Genomic DNA, 21,587 nt, shown 5'->3' on the forward strand with positions numbered 1-21,587 from the left:
TCCTTAAAAAGGTTCCTGAAGTGGAAACCCGTGTTGAGCTCCAGGTGTTAAAGGTATGTTTCCATTATACTACCCAGTAGTATAATGGAAACATACCTTAACTGATATATTCTCAGTGCTTAGTTAGATGGAGGATGGACGAGGATTTTTTTACTTCCAATAAACTGACAAACCCATCAATTTTGTGTGTAAATTAAATGATTTTGAGTTTATAAATATGAAAGAGTACCTTTCAGCTGAGAGGTCTCGAAGCTTTAACTGTGTGCACGTTTTGATGTTGAGGGACCTATTTAAAGAACGAGCATGTTTACGCGACAAGATCTGTAGCATCAACTCTGAATATTCAACACATTTGAAAACAATTAAGCAATACTTAAGTCATGTCCATGTTTTGTGAAGGGAGTAAAATCTGGACCAATGGAAGGACCGCAGGAAGGAAACTGTTCTCTGGTGAGGACAGGAGCCACAGTGAAGAGCAGAAAGAGATCTGATTGGTCAGCAGGCAAAGCTGGGTGAGTTCAGCTGTCGTCTGGAATCCTAGCCAAGATGGTGGTTTTGGGATGAAACACTTGAGGAATTTGACAGCACAACTAATGACTTTTGTAGGTTAGACATATAGAATAAATGTTCAAAGGAGCAATTTAAGCATTTAAAATGTTGTTAATTTCAGTCAGGAGGAGGCAGTGCGAAGGGGTGTTTATTCCCCTCAGGATCTGTACACCTTCCCAGACACACAGGTGGGGGAGTCCAGCACGCTGAAGGTCAATGTCCGTAACAACTCGTCCGACACGCATGAGGTGAGGCGTTGAAGGTTCTCAAAAAGTCATTATTCCTCCTCACTGCGGTACAACCCAACCTAGGCTAACCAAGGTAGAGAAGTTTGGTTAAAGCATGCAAGGATGTCTTCATGTAAAACTAGTCTTTAGGTAAGAACATGTCAAATCAGGCTCAGACTATCACTGCATGCAGACAAGTATCAACCATTTGATTTATGTTTCTATTTTTCACAGTTGATTGATAAAGAACTTGCATGACTAACTTGCTGTATTCATATTGAACATCCCCAACATTTACCTCTGTGCTCTGCATGGATTTGATTTGTGGCTTTTCTAATTGACTTGCAGCTGAGATTTGTAAAGCCTAAGGAGCCCTTCCACATGAAGCATTTTGGTTATTCCCTAAGGTGAGTCGCTTGGTTATGTCTCTCACAGGAGTTCTCCATTCTGCAGTCAGATTTGTTGCTTGATTTTGATCTTTTTTCATTGGTAAAAGAGGTCATGTCTGATTTCTATCCACTTCTTTTTCCCCCTCTTTGTAACTAGTTGTATTTTTGTACTTAATTCACATACACAGATGTTGATGCTTAGCTATTAAGTGTGGTTTGAAACAAACTTTGTAACTGAGTTTTCTAATTGTGAATGCTTTCCATGGAGGTCCTGTGAAAAGCTGGGACCTGGAAGGTAATGTTACTGTGTTTGGGATAAACTTGGGGCCTTGAGGAGTTCAGTTGTTTTGCCTAACCAGCGCTTCTCAGAGAGGCTCCCAGTTCCAAGGTACCGACCGTGTTGTGATTGGCTGATTAGGGACTTTGCTCATAATGGTCATGTGTTTTTTTTTTTTTATTAAGTGTATGTTAGGATCTGTTGGGATTAGGTTTGTTCATTCACAAATAAAGCAGTGTATACCTACGTTAAGTCATGCTAATGCCTGAACATGACCCAGCTCTGCAGCTGCCGTTGCGTGACGTCTGTTTTGTAATGGCCTCATTGTTTGCAGCTTGCTGTAACTCTTATCACGATCTGTGCAGTTCCTGAAAAGTCGTGCATGTTTCAGGTCCATTTTTTTTAAAATTCTCATTTCCTTGTATCATGCTTCCTGTTCATACAGCTGTGTGAGTACAGAGTTCAGACCAAAGATTTCCTTTTAAACCAAATATTTGTTCTGATGTTATTGAGCCTAACAGGGTTTAGAAATATGCTCCAGAAATGTCATGCAGTGCTTTACAAAGCGAAGGGTGAAAAGTATGCACACCGTCCAAACTTTTCACCCTTTGTCACATTACAACTGGAAGGTTTAATGAATTTTTTGGGATTTCCAACTAACGCAAAGTAGCATCTAATTGTGAAGTGGAAGGAAAAGGATGAAGGGTTTTCAAGCCTTTTATAAAAAGGAAAAAGTGACGCCTGGAGTATATTTGTGTGCAGTTCCCTTTTAAACTGATACCTTACAATGACATCCAGTGCAGAAAAACAGCTGTTATAAGCTCTGTTTATTGTTCTGCGCTACTTTACATAGAGCTGCCACATAAAATCTCAAAATGTGTTTAGGTTTGTGGATGTAATGTGGCAAGATGTGAAAGGTTCAAAGAGTAGAAACGCAAGGCACTGATACTTGATTAAACTGTACCCATTCATTTCCATTAGTTCATGCATGTAACATCTGGTGTACACAAGAATTAAAGTAAAGCTTATATATTTGTAGTTTATATACTTTGAATGTGTTTCTTAGTGACAAACCTCTGTGTAATTCCTCTTATTCTTCTCCCTTATCCATTAGATCCCAGCATTATGTCAAGCTACCTGTCCAGTTCAAACCCAATACAGCAGGCAAGCATACTGGCCTGCTGCTCATCCAGTCGGAATCAAGTGGAAGTCTGGTTGTTCAGCTGAGTGGTGAAGCATTGCCTTGAATTCTTGCTTCTGTTGGACAGGACAGATGAGAGCAACACATGGAAGACCAAACACCAAATGTTTCCTGTGAATCAAAAGCAGAGCCTGGATTTAATTCCTTTTTGTAGAATTATTTCTATAGATGTAGACTGTTACTTATTGAGTCGAGATGCCAAACAGAGTCCTTTGTGTCTGTGAAGAGGGCTCAGCTGTCCCCGGCTTACTCATGAAAAGATCGTTCAGAATGATTGAATGTATCCAGCTTACAATTAGTCTGCACCACTGTGGCGTTTCCAGGGGGGATGATTTCTGTCACTTGACCCTAGGCTGGGTGTTTGCCTTATCCCCTTCAGTTATGTCACAAGGCGGCATTGTTGTTTCCACAGCCTCTGTCAGACAGCAGCAGTACCAGTTAAGATCCATTTGGCATTACTTGCACTTGATCACACAGGAAGGCCTCTGTCTGCTGTTTGGCACCATAGCTGCAACAATTCTGGTTTTGGAAAAGCTGCATTGTGTTGACTTTTCCTCCCATTATGTTGTGGAAATCAGAAACAGAAACCTTTTGACCCAAAACTAAGAGAAGTCATTTCTGTCTGGATGGTTGGACAAGTATGAGATTTTGTATCTTATTTAAAAGTTCTTTATTTTTTATATATCTGCTCCAGGTCTTTGTACATTTCAGGTTTTTAAAATCTTTTGTACTGTTGTGGTTTCTATGGAGATGGCTCTTCATCCACTTAAAGCCCACTTGAACAGTGGCCTTTATTTTGGGCCATGTGCTGACATCCCTGCAAGCTCTAAGATTTTAAAATTGTCCAGATGCATATTATTTTTGTCTAGATCAAGGCAGCTCACTGCAACATTAGGGTGGTTAATGGTTCTGATTACATGCTAAATCAATTTCCTTAGGGGGATTTGTTGAGAAACTTGCCAGGTCTTCCTAGTATGGTTACCATGGCAAAATGTGATTAATCACTGTTCCAGGCACAGAAAATTTGATCCCCGTTTCCTTTTTTGGCTCCAAGGCAAGTCGCCAAAATTGCTCGAGGGGAGCATTGGATTCACATCCGTACTGTAATGAGCTCTGGAGCTGGATTGGCATGGGGAAAGGTGTGCAAACTTCGTCAAGCATGTGTTGTTAACTTGTTAGATGGCACACACTTTGGCAGCAGAACACTAATGTCTGGCATTATTTACCTGCATGCATTGGAAGTTTTATGTGGTATCTAAGAAACGTTCTGAAATCTTAGGATGAAAATGTGCACTATTTTATGTAATGTATGTACACATTTTAAATAAAGGTTAATGATTATTGTATATTGAGTTTTGCTTTTTCAACCAGTATTTTTAACAAGTTGTGGAAATAACTGCTCTATGGTGCATCTACAAAGTATTCACTTTTTCCAGTTTATTACAGCCTTGTTCCATAATGGAATAAATCCCTTAAGTCGCTGGAAATACTTTGTGTATGCGATGTATTCAGAGGACGCCATGCATTTGTTATGGATCATTTCTATTCATTCAACTTTTATCCTCAACCTAATCAAGTGAGAACTGGATATTTGTTGTAAATTAGCATCTTCATGTCAATGGATGACTCCAATCAACTCCCACAGTTATTCTCAAGTGGAAATGCTATTTACTTTACAAATAAGCTGGATCATTTGAACTTGACAAATGATTAGTCATCAATAAAGTGGGAACTTGAGAGTCCGCCGTTTCATTCTTAAATGAATCTTTGACCTAAAAAGTAGACAAAAAAGCCAGGAAGAAAATCTGCATCTTGGTCTGTCCCTGCTGGGACGCTACAGCTTCAAACGAGGTCATTGTTTTTGTTCTGCTGCTGTACGCTAAGTGACCAGCAGATGTCGCCAAAGCGCCACTACCGCCCGGTTGTCGGTACAGTAGGACAGCTGAGCTTTATTTTGCCTCCCAGCCTTGACGCCACTGTAGTTCAGTTGGACCTGACGTCTAACATCCACAGCATCACAGACCAGCCAACCAGTCACGGCGGCGTTGCACGTGAGTGGAGGCACGAACAGGTGAGAGGCCGGTGAGATTTCTGAAAGTAATTTCTGTGCAGACAAACTGCTGCTGTCGTTGGCAAATGTTCTAGTTAAGCTAACTGGTGCAGCTAAATTATTGTCGGGAAGTCCGGGTCGGCTCTGCACTTTGGGCCAGACGCTGGAAGTTGCCGTGCAGAGTGGGAGCTGCTGTCTGAGCTACGCTTGACTGAAGAGCTAAGCTAAGTTAGCAGACGTGAATAACCCTATCCATCCATCCATCCATCCATCCATCTATCTATCCCTCCCTCTCTCTCTCTCCCCGTTCCTCCCTCTTCAGGGGCCAGGGCACCAGCCCCCTATCTGTCTTTCTCTCCCTCTGACCGGGGTCTCTGGTTTTGCTTTAGTAGACACAGAAATATATCTGTTTGTGTGCCAGGAGCTGTCATGTTCAATATTATTAAAAGAACAAGCTAGCTTGGAGCTCTAACAGTTAAATACTTAATTATTGCTTGCGGGTGGGTTTTCAACTTTGACATATGCAAATGAGACGCAGTTGACTGGGTCTGCTGTTGTGACTTCATGCAGGCTGAGCTGGTTAAAGATTTTAACACCCGAGGGTTGGAGGGGGTTATTTGCCCCCTGATGGATTTCCTCTGTTTGCCTTTTTGTCTCTTAAATGTTTCACATCATAAAGTTAATGTTGGCATCAGTCAAATCAGACATTTAATTAAGAAATGCAATTATTTCATTTCATTATTAGAGAAAAATATTACAAACCTACGTGTTCAGAGGTGGACTTTCTGGCGTGCTTTGGATCATTAGTCTCCCATAATCCAAATGTACTTAAACTTAGGACCAACAATCAATTTAACAGATGTTCTCCTTCAGGATTTTCTGGTACAAACCAGAATTCTTTATTCCATAATTTACAGCATGATCCTGAAGCGACTCAAGAGCACAACTCTACCACCACCATGTTTTGGTATGATGTTTTGCCATAGAAAACTCCCATTAATATTTCTTTTTGGTCACTGATTAAAAACAGAGATAGGTGAGACCTAAAGTTATTTAGATGTTGCTCTTGGGTTCCTTTTTGACCTCCAGCGTGAGTTGATGATGTGCTCTAGGAATAACTGTGTCATGCTGGCCACTACTGGGAAGGTTTACCACTGATCCATGTTTTCTTCTTTGTGGATAATGGCTCTCACTGAGGTTCAGTGGAGTCCCAACTCCTAGAATGGGTTATGTAACTCTTTTCAGACTGATAGATGTCAATAACTTTGTTTCTCATCACGTGTTCTTGAATAGTTCTAGATCAAGGCATGATGTATTGCTTTTTGAGATGTTTGGCCTACTTTATATCATCAAACAAGTTCATTTTAAGTTATTGCTTAATTGCTACAGTGTGGCAGTAATAAGACCTTGGTTGTGCCTAGTAAAACTGAACACAAGCAGGGCGATTGCTTTTTCACCAGGGCCAAGCTCTGTTTCTTTTCCTTTAAATGGAATATTAAAAAACGGCTTTTTGTATTTTCTTAGTTAATCATTTTCTGATATAATTATATTTGTTTGATCATCTGAAAGATTTAAGTGTAACAAAAAACGATTGAACAGAAGAAATCTGGAAGTGGACCTACTTTTTTGACATCACTGTACAGGTTTTGAACCGTGGACTGTTTCAGAAGTAGCAGCAATCGTCGCTCTGTTCAGTGACATTGTAATACTTACCATAGGAATCCCATTAGCCCTACTGACTCTTATGTCTGTAGAATTGCCGTTGAAACTTTGTATGATGATGTCATGAATGAATGTAACCATTGTGTTTCTAAATTAAAACAGCAACAAGTGTTTCAAGCAGGCATTCTCTTTAAAGGCCTAAAATAAAGCAGGTTAGTCTTCCACTGTTCGCTAAGACATGGAAAGTTTGATACAGACCTGTAGGATTGTTGAGTAACACGAAGCTAATTCCTTTTTACAAGGCTGGATGTATGTCAGCCATGTTTAAACTTAAAATACATTGGTGTGTTTTAAAGGTCTTAGTTTGGATCAATTTGGGCAGGAATGTCCTGTTGAGCTTAATTGAAAGTTCTCCCTGTCTGCTTTCCTTCAGTGACTTCCATACAGTCATTACAGTGACAAAAAAGTTGTTTTAGGATTTCTACATTTATTGAAGTAAAAAAAAGTAATTAGTAAGAGTTACCATTTTCTAAAATGTCAGTAGCTTTTTGTTTTTTAGCAAATACTGTTAACTTTTGTTACTTTTGTTCAGAACTTTTACAATTCCTCCTTGGGTTCTGGATATCCCCTTCTAGGCCAAATCCTGACTACTGGTAACTCACTCTCATGATACACACCTGCGGGCTGCCAGTGTTGAACAAGCTGTGCACTGGTGGTAGCAAATCTGCTGTAGCGCACTTCTTTCTTATTAGACCTCTGACTTTAAGCTGCGGTACTTGTAGCAGCAGTTTCCTTTGCCCATTTTAATGCAATGCTGACTGTCACACACAAATTAAAGTTCTTCCGTACACCATTAACCATTTTCTATACTGGGTGTATCCATGATGAACCACAGGGGCATGTACCTATCTCCAACAGTGAGATGGAAAGGAACCTATTCAGATGCATCATGGATCGGTTCCCAGTCTATTAAAGGGCAACACTGAAACATGCACCCACAACCACACACTAATACTTAAGGGAAATTTAGACTGCCCAATTAACCTAACTTGTGTTTTTGGATGGTGAGAGACAGCCAGTGTACCCCAAGAGAACCCTTGCATGCAAGGGGAGAACATGCAAACTCCATGCAGAAAGACCCCAAGTTGGAATTTCAACCCAAGACCTCCTTGCTGCAAGGCAGCAGTTCTACCAACTGTGTCACCATGCAGCTGTATAAAACAGCTTTTGCAAAACGAACATAAGTCAGCATTTTGTGCTAGTCTAAAAACTTTTGTCCATGAATTTACAGAGAAACCTCTCACCCTGCGGTTGTAGAGTTTGACAGGTTGTGGCTGCAAGAGTGCACTGCAGTGTTGTAGGGAGCTAGAGTGGGTGTTGTCTTCGCTCTGTGCTGCAACGCTGATGAGGTAAAGCTTGTTAAGAACATGCAAACCTATGCAGAAAGGCCACAGGCTGGGATTTGAACCTAAGACCTTCTTGCTTTGAGGCTGAACAACAGTGTTAACAACTGCGTTGTCATGTAGCACATCATTAAAAGACTGAAGGTAAACATTCTTTTCGAGTACAAATTGTTACTTTTAGCCCAAGGAGAACCACAGTTCTCTCATTCTGGCCCTCCTGAGTACATTACATCAGGTCGTATTTAGACTGTGTAGCTGGCCGCCTTTGCTCTCGCGCACCAGGTAAAGATGTTTAATTCTCCCTCGGTGATGCTTCTGTAAACTCCGATGTATAATTTATCATTTTGGTACAGAGAAAGAGTTCTCATTAATTCACTATGCTGGAGTCAAGGGCTGTCCTTCACTGTGAATGTGCACCTCCAGAGCTCTTACTGGAAGAAATGACCATAAGATTCCTTGTATGAGGGAGGTCATTTAGCTTGACACCATGTTAACAAGTAGTTGACGAGCTTTCTTTGATTGCTGTCATCTATGGAGATAACCAGGCCCTGCAAGCTGTCTTTTTAAACAAATGTTGCCTTTCTTTAGAGACCATGTACTGGATATACAGCAAGTAAGATAAGTATTGGGCACGTCAAAGTTTTTCCGCAGTTTAAATATTCCTAATGGGGCCATTGACAGGAATAACAACCCAAGAGATCCATACCTACGAAGAATCCAAAGTAGTCCACAAATTAAGTTATGAGTCAAAATGGAATGACACATGGAACAAGTATTGGACGTACTTAAAATAATGTATTTAATACTTTCTAAGGAAACCTTTTTCTTTGGTAATGATAACTTCAAGACCTGTATAGAGAAACAAGTCACTTGCACTACTCAGGTTTGAGTTTGACCCTTTCTTTCACATAGTTTTCCAATCTTGAAGGTTTTAGGGGTCCTTTCCGTGCCTTCTGACCTTCAGTTCTTTCCATCTGTTTTGGAAACAAGTCACAAACTGACTGGGCTGTTTTAGCAATTTTACTTTCTTTCTCTGAAACTAACTAAGTTTCCTTAGCTGTGTGTTTAGGAATACTTTCCTATTGTCCCATATTTTAAATGAGTAAATATAAAATGTTCAATTGCAAGAAAATGCAGGACATAGTAACCTGCAAGCTAGGTAGCACTAAGCCTTCGTCATGTGGAACAGCGAAGAAAAGCAGAGAGCAGCAGCCTAACCTCTAATGACCAGATTATGTGATTAATCAGGAGATTAAATGGGGATAAAAGTATATTAAACAATGCTTTTTGGGGGGAAACTTCACAGATGATTGGTACTACAGAGGCCCAACATTTAAAATCTAAAGCTAGAGAATGTCTGGGATAGAATGAGAAATCCCGACTAGGGCTGGAACGATTCCTCGAATGATTTAAGTACCTCAATTACTAAAATTCCTCAAGGCAAAATATCTGTTTTGAGACTTAAATAGAATTTAATTAACTATTCAGTGCACTGTGTTCTGGCTGGGTGGTTATAGGTGTTGCGCAACGCTCTCACTTCCACCAACGATAGCCTCTGCTGCTGGTACGTGGATGCCAAGGCACCTATCACCTATGGAGAGAGACGGCGAGGAGCAAAAACAAGTGCCTAGAAAAAGTTTGGGATCACTTTAAACTTAACAGCATAGAAAACACAGTGCAGTGTGTGTACTGCAAAACTGACATAGCTTTCCATAATTGCATGTCCTCCATGCTGCAACACCTGAGCAGGAAACTACGTTGTACGGAGCCCAGCAAGTGTCAGCAGGTAAGAAACAAAAAACAAACATGGTGAAAATCCGTGCTCACGCTTTACTAAACTGTGTTCTCAGTTTCTGCAATCCATCTGCATGGTTTGATAAACTGTGTGCTCCATTTTGTGATCAGTGCTCACAGATTGCTCGTTGACATCTGTCAAGATCATTGGATCTGTTGGCATATATAAACTTAAAGCACTGCCATGTTTCAATCAACACACTTCACAGCTTGTAATATGACTTTATTTTTGTTACACTGAGATAGCTCGACAGATGTTATTGAGTAATTTGCGTGCATGGATTGCAAAACGGAGTGCACGGAGATCAGTAAAGCGTGAGCACGGATTTCCACTGGCTGAGGTGTTTTTTTTGTTTTGTTTTTCCCACTGACACTAGCTGGGCTCCATAGAACATCCAGTTAAGTCGCGTGCTTTTTTAAATTTTTTTTATCAACTCACACTTCAAAAGCCCACCAGAAACACGTTTTTTAGTGAAGGAACAATTCTGTAAACAACAGATCTGCAGGATGAGACCACTCGCCTTTACAAGGAAAGTGAGGTTTAATCTATTAAAGGCAGAGTTTATTATGCCTGAATTTAAATGTTTACCTTTTGGATAGGTAGTGTGTAATTATTATTTATTTCCTCTATTTTTGCGCTGATAACATTACGCTTTACACTTTTTTGATTGTGACAATTTTCACTACAGAGGCAGCTAGCACTGTATTTGTTAACCACAAAGGACCAAGCTTTTAAAATGTTGATGTTAGATTGTCTGCAGATGCATCTCTTACTAGAAGTTACTGTTCAAGTGTACATTAAAGACATGCCATGTTACTCTGAGATCAGCAGACTGGTTTCCTTTTAAAGGCGAGCTAAAAACGTATCTTTTTAAATCTGCTTTTGTTTAATTTTATCTTATGCATTTCTTTTTTTGTTGAAGCACTTTGTGATTTTTGTAGGCAATAAAATGTTGATTTAAAAAAAGGAATTTAATTGCTTGCTTACGCCTGCAGCTTTATCTGATTTTTTTACAATAATGTTTTGTTATGTTCACATGCCAGCACAGGTTAGAGTCTTAGATTAATGAAACTTTATCACATTTACAGTATAACGGTGTTGTTTATGCCAGGAATTGTGTTTGGGGTCTCCGTGGAAACAGTAAAAACTGGGTCACGGTTGTATGAAATGTCTGCAGGTCGTCATGATGGATCTGATTCCACCGGGAACCTATTAAAAAAGCCACACATTAGCACCCACCCATGCTCTCTAATTATTTTCATCATATCTTTTAAGAGGGGGATGTCAGCTGTTTGTGAAAGAACTCGCTCATTAATTCTCGAGCCTTCGGGTGTGTCCCGTTCTTATAACCAGGAGTTTGACGAGATCTCAGAAATACAAGGATGTTCAAATATTCCAACTTGGAGGTTTATTTCTGCACTATAAGGTCCATAATGCACATACATTTTTCCTAAAGGATGTATTTAAATGGAAGGAATTTTACACAACAGTATTGCAGTCTCTTATGTTAGGCTTTTTTTAAATAATTGACGATAGCCTAAATGACTAAGGTCATTAGTCAAGCCATGATGGTAGAGCCCAGTGGAAGGGGGGTCGGAAACAGATTACCAAGGAAAGTTGTGGAGAAACTCGGCAGGCAGGCAGTGAGTATTCTTAGCTCCAGTACTGTCTGCCAGGTTGAGCTGTTCGAAGCACAAACAGTGTAAAAGTGCTTCTCAGAGCCAGGCTTCTGTGTCCGTCTGCCTCTGTTCTTATTAGTGTGTGTGTGTGTTAGATGCGAGCTCACCCGTGTGTTCTTTTGCCCTTTGCCAATTAGCAGCTTCTCACCTCCTGAGGCGAGAGGAGGAGTGTGTGCTCGACGGAGGAGAGAGACTTGACGGAGCTTGTGCTCTATGGAAGGATCAGCCGGAATCTGAACTCCACCCTCCGGCTTTGGCTTTCACACACAAACACACACATGAGCCTCGTTTGTCTGCAAGGCCATGTGACACGCCAAAATGTGACATTATTGTGCTGGTGGAATGAAGGCGCTAGACGGGTAAAAACCAGCCAGTCTACACCGGTGTGTGTGTGTGTGTCTGGGTTGTTCTGTTTTTTCCGACCAAGTGTATGTGAAATTGCAGAGTGAAAAAACATAAAGCACAAGATGTGGAAACAACAGACAGGGAAACTACGATCTAGTCTGTCCAGAAGCTGAACAATACACACAATTTTCTTTTTTTTTTTTTTGCTCATACGTCGTTTTTATATAATTGTGTTAAAATATATATATTTTCTGGCAATTTCATTGTTCACTCTACTTTTGCTTGCTTTAATTCTCCCCATTGCAACTCAGCTGTTTTTAAAAGCAGCTTGATAGCGCATGTAATTTGGCAGCCTTTTAAGAAAATCTGTTTGAATTGTTGTATATCCTTACTAAAGCACTGCAGGCAAGATTTTCACTTTCTCTCCGAAGAAAGGAAAACATTTTTACATCTCTGTTCCTTCTTTTTAAATGTTTTAAGGTCTTTTCATGGCCAGAGCTAATCATCTGGCAGAGTTCTGACTGCATACATCAAAGATGTGCTAGTCAAACAGAAGATCAAAATGCTGAACAAAACCCTGAGAGAACTGCAGTGTTTTTTTGTTTCTAACCCCAGTTAGAACACTGTGATAAGTTTGATCAAAGGGTTTATTTGTCCAAACACTGTATTTTTGGGCTCTACCCTGCAGAAATCATAGCATTGGGGTTTATTTCCATCCTGTCTAAATATGAAGCTCAGTCAGAGCAGGCTACCAAATATGCTTTTTAAGTGGTTCTAAGTCTCTTTCATGCTGCTGCTCTTCTTATTTCTATTGGTTATTTCATTGGTTGAGTAAGCATTAGGCGTGGAACAGTTTACAACATCCATGGTTTGGTTCAGTTCAAGGTTTCAACATCAGTTTTCAGTCCGGTATACGTTTTTACGTCCCGTTTCGTTACTGAATGTTGTTACTGAATAAGCCAGATAAGCCTTAATGGTTTTTTGTTTTTTTTGTAATGTTTTTTCGAAAAACTGACTGACTTTGGCATAAGACGTGTAATTGTGAGTCTTTGGTACGGCTCATTGGTACACCCTCATTCTAAATGACAAAACACCCTAAAACCATTAGCATGAGGTTTTATTCAGTCTCAAATTAAATATAAATACTGACAATAAAGTAGTCTTACTGCCAACTTCAAAACCATTTCTACGATCCCTTTCTGCCATCTTTGAAACCAACACCAAACACAGTTAAAACTACAAGCAGTTGAATAAGAAAGCAAACAAACTTCACAAAATAGCATCAAACCCCAAAACTCGGTCTCAGCTGTTCGCCACACAGTTTCTACACACATAACCAGCTGCTGAAAGCAGACGTGCAACAGATCCAAAAAATCAAACTTTTGCCTTAATCCACCCCAGATTCACTTAACCAGCAAAGGAAGACCAGAGTTGTCACTTGCATTTGTAAAACACAATTATTAACATAATGATTATTTAAATATTGTTTGTAATATCTGAGAAAAACTGGGTATGTTATTTCACAAAAAACCCTTGGGGCTTTAGAGGTTAACCTACATAGGCAGTTAAGTGTTGACTGATATTTCCTATATTTAACATTCTTAACTTCCCTGTGACTCTTAGATAAAGTGCCTTAGAAAGTAGGAGAAGAATATCTCCTAAACCTCCAACCTTTAAACTGAACATTCAACTTTGCTTTAGTTATAGCTCTTTCACTGTCTGACGTCTGTCCACTGCTTGCAGTCCCATTTTGTGGATGCGTGGAACAGTGGTAGAGGGACTGCACTGAGCAGGCCATTTTCTCTGTTTGATTGTGTACCAATCAGCGTGATCTGATCTCACTAACACTCTCAAGCCTGATATTGTTTGTATGCTTGGGCTGATTTATACGCTGGCCGGGAGGTGCAAACCAATATCACAAAATCTGAAACACTTTTACGAAGCTCGAGACAAATTCACATTTTAGGAAACAATTTAACAAGAAGTGAAACACTTTTACAAGTCCCAAAACAAATTTACATTTGAGAAAATAAATTAACATTTCAGAAAACACTAACTTAACACGCAAAGCGCTTTTACAAGTTCCAAAACATATTTACAAATGACAAAATCTAACAGAAAGGGAACGTGCCAACTTCGAGGCTGACTCTGTTTTACACCATATTCTGTGACCACCGTATGTTGTGACCATAGGAGGCGCTGTTGCGTTTATACACTGTATCCTGGCCTCAAAGAAGAGTATTCTACACCAATTGCATAAGCTTGGTCAAAGAGAGTGGGGCAAACGCAAAGGAAAATCCGAGCAAGCCCTGTCGTTTTTTGAAAAGGTGACTTGCGTAGAAAATTTTAAACTCAACTTTTACACAATAATAGACCGACAGGACCAGGATATGACAGCTGTTACCATATATTGTGACTGTGTATATTTCAATGATATATATTTCAGGATGTTTGTGGTTAAATGTCACTTTTTATTTATTTTAGGAGGTAAAGAGTAATCAGAAACCAGGTTTTAATAGTTTTTCAATTTTTATTAGTTTTTATTTTTATTTAGTTAACTTCACATTTTCAATTCTATCTTAGTTTTAATTAGTTTTTAGCATTTGTTTGCTAGTTTAGTTTAATTTTTTTTTTTTTTGAAAATGCTTGGTTTCAGTTTAGTTTTTATTAGTTTCAGTTATAGTTTTAGTCTTTTTTCCGAAATCAAATCCGGGCACATTTCCAGCTAAGAGATTAAAAGAAATAAATGTTATCAAGATATAATGAAAACAGTCACAGTTTCATTTATTTTAAAATATTTATTCATAATTAAATTATAAAAATCAAGTGTAATAGCACGAAAGTCTGTCCACACTGTTGTTAGCATTTCCTAAGAGTAATAAAACAAATAAATAGCAATATTAATATCTGTCTTCTTTACTCTCTTTTTCTGACACTCATCTGCTCTTTCTCTGCTCTTAGCTTTACTCTTCTTTCTATCAGTCTTTATTTTCCTCCTCTCTCCTCTTCTTTCAGATGTTCACTGTTCTAAAAGAGACAAAATATAAACACAATCCTCTCCAAAAACAGAGCGTATAACATACTGAAAAATTACATTTTAACAAATACAATAGGATTTTTGTTTCGGATACCCTTTAGTAGTTGGATATTTTTAGATACCAGGAAACGAGGATAATCCTTTAAATATTAACTTTTCTTTTAATTATTTAATTATTTTCCTCAGTTGATGAAATACCAAAATTGCCGTATTTAGCAAAAAGCAAAAGACAACTACAGGGGTTGGACAATGAAAATGAAACACCTGTCATTTAGTGTGGGAGGTTTCATGGCTAAATTGGACCAGCCTGGTAGCCAGTCTTCATTGATTGCACATTGCACCAGTAAGAGCAGAGTGTGAAGGTTCAATTAGCAGGGTAAGAGCACAGTTTTGTTCAAAATATTGAAATGCACACAACATTATGGGTGACATACCAGAGTTCAAAAGAGTACAAATTGTTGGTGCACCTCTTGCTGGCGCATCTGTGACCAAGACAGTAAGTCTTTGTGATGTATCAAGAGCCACGGTATCCAGGGTAATGTCAGCATACCACCAAGAAGGATGAACCACATCCAACAGGATTAACTGTGGACGCAAGAGGAAGCTGTCTGAAAGGGATGTTCGGGTGCTAACCTGGATTGTATCCAAAAAACATAAAACCACGGCTGCCCAAATCACGGCAGAATTAAATGTGCACCTCAACTCTCCTGTTTCCACCAGAACTGTCTGTCAGGAGCTCCACAGGGTTAATATACACGGCCGGGCTGCTATATCCAAACCTTTGGTCACTCATGCCAATGTCAAACGTCAGTTTCAATGGTGCAAGGAGCGCAAATCTTGGGTTGTGGACAATGTGAAACATGTATTGTTCTCTGATGAATCCACCTTTACTGTTTTCCCCACATCCGGGAGAGTTACGGTGTGGAGAAGCCCCAAAGAAGCGTACCACCCAGACTGTTGCATGCCCAGAGTGAAGCATGGGGGCGGATCAGTGATGGTTTGGGCTGCCAGTTGATGGAGTTGTTCCCAGAAACTCCTGCGTGCTCATTTGTTTTGGAAAAACTAAGTCATATGCTATACTGTTTTAGTAAAACTAAATAATAAAAGGAAGCACAGAGTCTGCACAGTTTCTTCTGCCCGGCCGTGGAGAGGTGTTCCAGCTGAGTCACCAGAAACACTTCTGACTTTTCCTCCCCAGAACAGGGTTTTTATTCAAAAGCAAGGCGTGTACAATTACAAAGAAAAAACACATATTTTTAGCTGAGTGTCAGTTGAACTCCTACACCTGGCATTCAGCTGTCTGTTCGACCTTCACAACATTGCTGTTATTCTACTTTTGGCTGTTATTTTCAGACATGTACAGAAATATCTTCACTGTCGCCGGGCAGACCAAGCCAAGTCAGACACACACATACACAGCGGCCTGTTTTGAGCAAGCCACTAAGTTACACAATATATTTTATTTCACACATTAAACCTAACTTGAGCATAGCAATGCAGACCCTATTAAGTATTTTAAATATTTTCCAACATTTCCCCCTTTTGAAGTCTCAATTAAGACTTCACCCTAAAATGCCCACAGATTATATTGTAAGCAACTTAAAATCTTCAGCATGCCTTCCTGCTCCTCATCATCACCGTCTACCTCTAACAGTGGCATCATGGTGGGATGCTGAGAAGCCTTCCCTTCAATAGTGGAGGTGATAAATCTTACAACCAGAGATCGGATACATGGCACACAAACATCCCATGACCCAACCCTTAGAGGGTTTTGGCCCTACCCTTTGGCTCCCCATGATTATTCCTGGTAATACTTGTGAGTAATATAATCTTTGATACCTGGAAAAAAGAAATTAATAGAGATACAAAAGTTTTAGTTCAGTATTTGTTTTTAATTCAGTATTTTACAAGTGGGAGGGAAAACTACCACTTTCAGTGAGAGGAAAACTCAGTCACTGCTGCCTCTTCTCCTGATGTTCTTTCTCCTCTTCAGCTCCCAAGTGTAGACTGATCTAGAGCCTTGCGTTCTCACCCCTGGGGATTATTCTGCCCCTTCAGTGGGGTGAGAAATTTGATCTTCCTTCCCGGTGTTTTCTCTTAGGTTTTCCTGGACCTCAGCGAGGGATCTCTGCGGAGCGTCTGTCGCTGTACACTGACTCCAGTGGTACCAGGTGTCGCCTTTACCCTTGAGTCTCACCGCATGTGAGGTTCTTTCTGTGACCTGGAATGGACCGGTCCATCTGGGTTCTGACCACTTCCTTTTGATCACCTTCAGCAGGACCCACTGAGCTTCCGAGGTGGTGGTGCCGTTTCTGGTCTCTGGTTCTGCTGGGACCTGTTTAGAGAACGCTGCAACAAGACTGTGGAGAGATCTGTAATAATCACGGTGAGACAGAGACTGTTCACATTCATTTAGAAAAGGTAGCCTGGTTTGGGGACCTGGAAATGGTCTCCCTGTCTGCAGTTCATGTGGAGTCAGACCACGCCTCTGATTCACAGAGCTTCTTACAGACATCAAGGCTAACGGCAAGGCTGTGACCCAATTCATTTTGGTCTGTGCACAGATTTTAGCCAATTTGTTTTTGAGGGTCTGATTCATTCTTTCCACCTTTCCCTGGGACTGTGGATGGTACACTGTCCCAAAGGAATGTTTAAGTCCCAAAAATGTCTCCACTTCTCTGAGCTCCTCGATTTTGAAGTGGTTGCCATTGTCTGATCTTATTTTGGCTGGAAAACCATGTCTGGGAATGTAATGATTTATTAAACACTTTACCACAGACTTGCTGTCTTCTTTTTTTGTGGCCCAGGTTTCTGGCCAACCTGTGAAAGCATCCACACACACTAGCAGATATCTGAACCCATTCACTCTCTCAGTCATATCTGTATAGTCAATGATGATTTATTTCCCTGCAATAGGATCTACTGGGAATTTCCCTGGCGCTGGCTTCAAGGTAGGTTTAGCATTGAACTGTCTGCAAATTTCACATGAGTTTATCCAATGCACTGCCATTGGTTTTAAATAAGGATGCCACCAATGTTCGAGATTTTTTATCATTTGTGTGGTCCCTACATGCCCCATGCCATGGGCTTCTTCCAGGGCTGCTGTAGTGAGTCCTGGTGGCAGGATTGGACGTCCGTCTGGACTCCTCCAAAGTCCATTTTAGTCCTCACTGCCTCCTCTCGCCTTCCACATCGACCTTTCTTCTGGTGAGGCCCCCTTTTGTAGTTTCACTACTTCCTCCAGAGTGGGCTCTGGTGTCCACCCTACCTCTGAACACAACAATATATTTTTTGGTTGATACCCAGCACACTGCTTCGCTGCTTGATCTGCCGCCTGATTTTCCAGTGCTACTCTGGTATTGCTGCTGTCATGTCCTTTGCACTTGATAACTGCCACCTCCTGTGGTAATAGCAATGCTTCAGCCAACCTTCTCATTTCCTGTTCATGCTTAATGGGTTTCTGTCCTGCTGTCCTAAACCCTGTCCTCAACCATTGCTTTAGTTCAACATGCACTGCACCTGTGGCATATGCTGAGTCTGTGTAATGTTTATTTTTTGTCCTTCTCCTAATTCTAGGGCCGCTATCACTGCCAAAACTTCTGCTCTCTGTGCTGATTGTGTGTCTGTCACTGTTACAAAGTCCGACCCTGAGTCCTCCACCACTGCATACGCTGCTTTAAGTCCTTGTGTGTCATGTCTGAAACAGCAACCATCTGTATACAGATTTCTAGCATCTGTCAGAGATGTGCTTTGTAGGTCTGGTCTAATCTTTTCATTAAACTCCACTTTTTCTGCACAGACGTGGTTCTCCTGACGTCATTCTGTCTGCCATATTTATGCCCTCATGTGTGTATGTGATGTTAGGAGCTTCCAGCACCCTGCTCAGTCTCTGTTGTCTCAGTGGTGATAGTGTGAATGTCTTTGAGTTCACAAAAGCCACTACTCCATGTGATGTGAGAATGTGGAGGGAGTGTCCCATAACTACATGGGCTGTTTTCTGGATGATTTTAGCCATCCCTGCTGCATGTCTGGTGCATTCATGATGTCTTTGTTCCATGTTGTCAAGTATAACACTTATGTACATAAGGACAGTCCTAGTACCCCCTTTTTTCTGGAACAGCACCCCATTTGCTGTGTGTGCTGTTACAGAAACATCCAAATAGAATGGCAGCGTGTAGTCAGGGTGAGCCAAGTGCGCAGCTTGAGATAAGTTTGTTTTAAGAGTGATAAAAGCTTCTTCAGCTTCTGTGGTCCATTCCAAGGGGGCAGTGAAATTTCTCATGCCCTGTTTTTTCACTAGGTCTCTAAGGGGAGCTGTGAGATCAGTGTAGCCGGGGACAAATGATCTACTGTCTTTCACAAAGAGTGGTTTTGGATGAGAAAGTACTGCGGATTGATGCGCAGGGGACATACCGGTCCCTGGCTGGGAGATCACCCTGCCCAAGAAGTCCACCTGTCTTCTGCAGATTTGAAGTTTGGCCTTACTGACTTTGTAGCCTGTCTTGGCCAGATGTGAAAGAACTACAACAGTAGCCTCCAAACATTCAGTGACAGTGGGTGTGGCCAAGAGTATGTCATCAACATACTGGATGAGTGTAGTATGTGGTGGGAGTGGGCAGTCTTGTAAGGAGTCTTTAAGAACTTGGTTAAAGATTCCTGGGGAGAGAGCAAAACCCTGTGGCAAACGAGTGTATCGGTACCTATGTGATCTATAGGTGAAAGCAAAAATGGCCCTGCATTCTTCAGCTAAATGCAGGCAAAAGAAAGCATTGGCCAGGTCAATGCATGTAAACCATGCATGTTCAGGAGTAAGATTAGTGAGAGCAACATAAGGATTTGGAACAGAGACAGTAGGAGTGGACAGTGCTGCATTAACGGCCCTCAAATCGTGTGCCATTCTCCATTTCCCTGTTCCTTTTTTCTCAACTGGTAAAATAGGTGTATTCCACGGGGAAGAGTCAGCCGACTCTAATACACCGGCATTCCACAGACCCTCAATTGTGTCCTTAATGCCCAGTTCAGCAGCGGGTTTATGAGGGTATTGGGACCTCCAGATAGGTTGATCAGAAGTAAGCTGAAAAGTAATGGGAGTACAGTGTATGAGGCCCACGTCCGTGGGACCTTCTGCCCAGAGTGTGGAGGGCATGCTCTGTACAACTGCAGCTGCCAGTGGGTGATCTGATTTTTCTCTACCATGATGTCTGTCTAACTGTACATGTTCCAGGGTGCCTACATCTGTGGAATGATTAAGAATGCAATAAGTGTTCCCTGAAGGTGAATAGGAGAGGTTAGGAGTGGAAGAGAGGTGCCAATCCTGTAGGGAGAGGGAGCGTTTTAACACCCCCCCTAACTCACGTGCTTCATGTCCTGGATGTAGGGCTAAAGAAACGTGCGGAATGCTATCAGACCACATTTTAAACCAAACATCCAGTTCTTTGGTCAACCTGACAGAGGCGACTACGCCTTCTGGAGCTACATAAATATCAGTGGTGACAATGTCCCACGTCTTACCCTCCAGCTCATCAGCAAAGCTTTCCTGGTAACATTCACAATTATTTCTGTCATAAAACAGGGTGACATGCGGCAGGTCAAGGGGAGGAATATAGGGTGCCAGAGTGGAGATCTAGGATTTCCACCGAAGGAAGGAAGAGAGAACACCTCTGCACGCTGTGGTTTCTGGGTGTAGCAAGACCCAATAAATGTCAGCCATAGGATCGGGTAAGGGCTGGATTAAATACTGTCCATGTGAAAAGTGTGTGTTGCTGCCACATGAAAGTTGGGTGCCATTAGGAAGGTGCACCTGCAGTCCGTTTGAACCACACAGAATGGTTGCGCCCATTTTGATCAACATGTCTCTGCCCAGTAAATTTACTGGTGTGTCTGCGGACACTAAGTAACTGTGGTTCAAAGTTTGCCCTCCTATTTCAGTTCTTAGGGGCTTGGTGTAAGGTAGGACCTGTTTAGCCCCAGAAAACCCCATGACAGTGGTAGTCCTTGTGGATAGAGTGTTGGGAGGGGCTTGTTTGATGGTTGAGCATGTAGCCCCAGTGTCCACTAGAAAAGGAAGACTTTGTCCATCCACCGTCACGGACAGTAAGGGGTCCTCAATCCCTCTGTCCGAGGGGTTCTGTAGGGACCCTCAGTGGTGGTCTGGCCAGAGACTGGTCTCATCCCAGGTTGGCAATTGGAGTGAAGGCTGCTGCTGTTGGCCTCCACGTGGCGGACCGCTTCTCCCTCTGCGGGGGCGACCTGCTGGTCTTGCAAGTGGACCATACCATGCATTCTCTCCTTGAGGGTTCTTGTATGGACATTCACGAGACCAGTGGCCTGGCTCTTCACAGTAGTAGCACACATCGGCATTCCCCCACCTCCGTGCCGGCCCTCGCTGGAATCCCCCTTCCTGGGCCCACCTCGTCCCCTGAAACGACCAGCATGTGCCTGATGAGGACCAGAGGTCATAGGCCCCTGTGCAAACATGTCCTGGTGGCCAGGAAATGGAGGAGCTTGTGGTGGTTGGGACACAGCACCTTCATACATTATTTTGGTGGTTTTATTCTCTTTTTTCTTTTCCCCTGCTTTTTGTTTTGCTTCAGCTAACTGCATTTTTAGTAACTGAGTCTGCAACGCTTTAAGTTCTTCCTCATCCTTCTTATGTTCCTCTCTTATTTTAGATAGATGGTGAATTAAATGGCGATCCCACGTTCCACTGTCAGCCCCTGGCAAATCAGGATTGTCTTCCATGTTGGTTTTAACCTGTGTGGGTAAGCCTCTCAGCACAGCGTCTCTGAACCAATCCCTCTGTGAACCCTCATTGGCTGGATTGGTTCCTGTTTGTGTTTGCCACATGGATTTGCATTGATCCAAATATTCTCTTGGATTGGTGTTTGGATACCATTCAAATTTAGGGATAGTGCGCCCCCTGGTTACAGGGTATAGGTCCCTTAGCACGTCCCCTATCCACTGGGAATATCGA

General features: G+C 41.5%; 2 protein-coding genes across 7 annotated transcripts in view; both read left to right on the forward strand.

Annotated features, from left to right (window-relative positions):
• cep192 (centrosomal protein 192) overlaps positions 1 to 3,989 on the forward strand; it is a 44,190-nt gene extending 40,201 nt beyond the window's left edge. For 2 of the 3 annotated variants that reach the window (XM_047360959.1, XM_047360961.1), the window contains exons 49-52: positions 400 to 512; positions 671 to 797; positions 1,125 to 1,183; positions 2,557 to 3,989. In XM_047360959.1, coding sequence (XP_047216915.1) covers positions 400 to 512; positions 671 to 797; positions 1,125 to 1,183; positions 2,557 to 2,689 — 432 coding nt within the window. In that variant the 3' untranslated portion in view covers positions 2,690 to 3,989. Of the gene's footprint in view, positions 1 to 399; positions 513 to 670; positions 798 to 1,124; positions 1,184 to 1,433; positions 1,554 to 2,556 lie in introns of all 3 variants that reach the window. The other variant, XR_007037643.1, reaches the window with a different exon arrangement.
• A 591-nt stretch (positions 3,990 to 4,580) lies between these two features.
• LOC124866066 (low-density lipoprotein receptor class A domain-containing protein 4-like) overlaps positions 4,581 to 21,587 on the forward strand; it is a 406,571-nt gene continuing 389,564 nt past the window's right edge. For 3 of the 4 annotated variants that reach the window (XM_047361711.1, XM_047361714.1, XM_047361713.1), the window contains exon 1: positions 4,581 to 4,714. The gene's annotated coding sequence lies outside the window, so the exon portion shown is untranslated. The remainder of the gene's footprint in view (positions 4,715 to 21,587) is intronic. The other variant, XM_047361712.1, reaches the window with a different exon arrangement.

The sequence above is a fragment of the Girardinichthys multiradiatus genome, chromosome 3 (genome assembly GCF_021462225.1).
Source record: "Girardinichthys multiradiatus isolate DD_20200921_A chromosome 3, DD_fGirMul_XY1, whole genome shotgun sequence".
Classification (NCBI taxonomy): Eukaryota; Metazoa; Chordata; class Actinopteri; order Cyprinodontiformes; family Goodeidae; genus Girardinichthys; species Girardinichthys multiradiatus.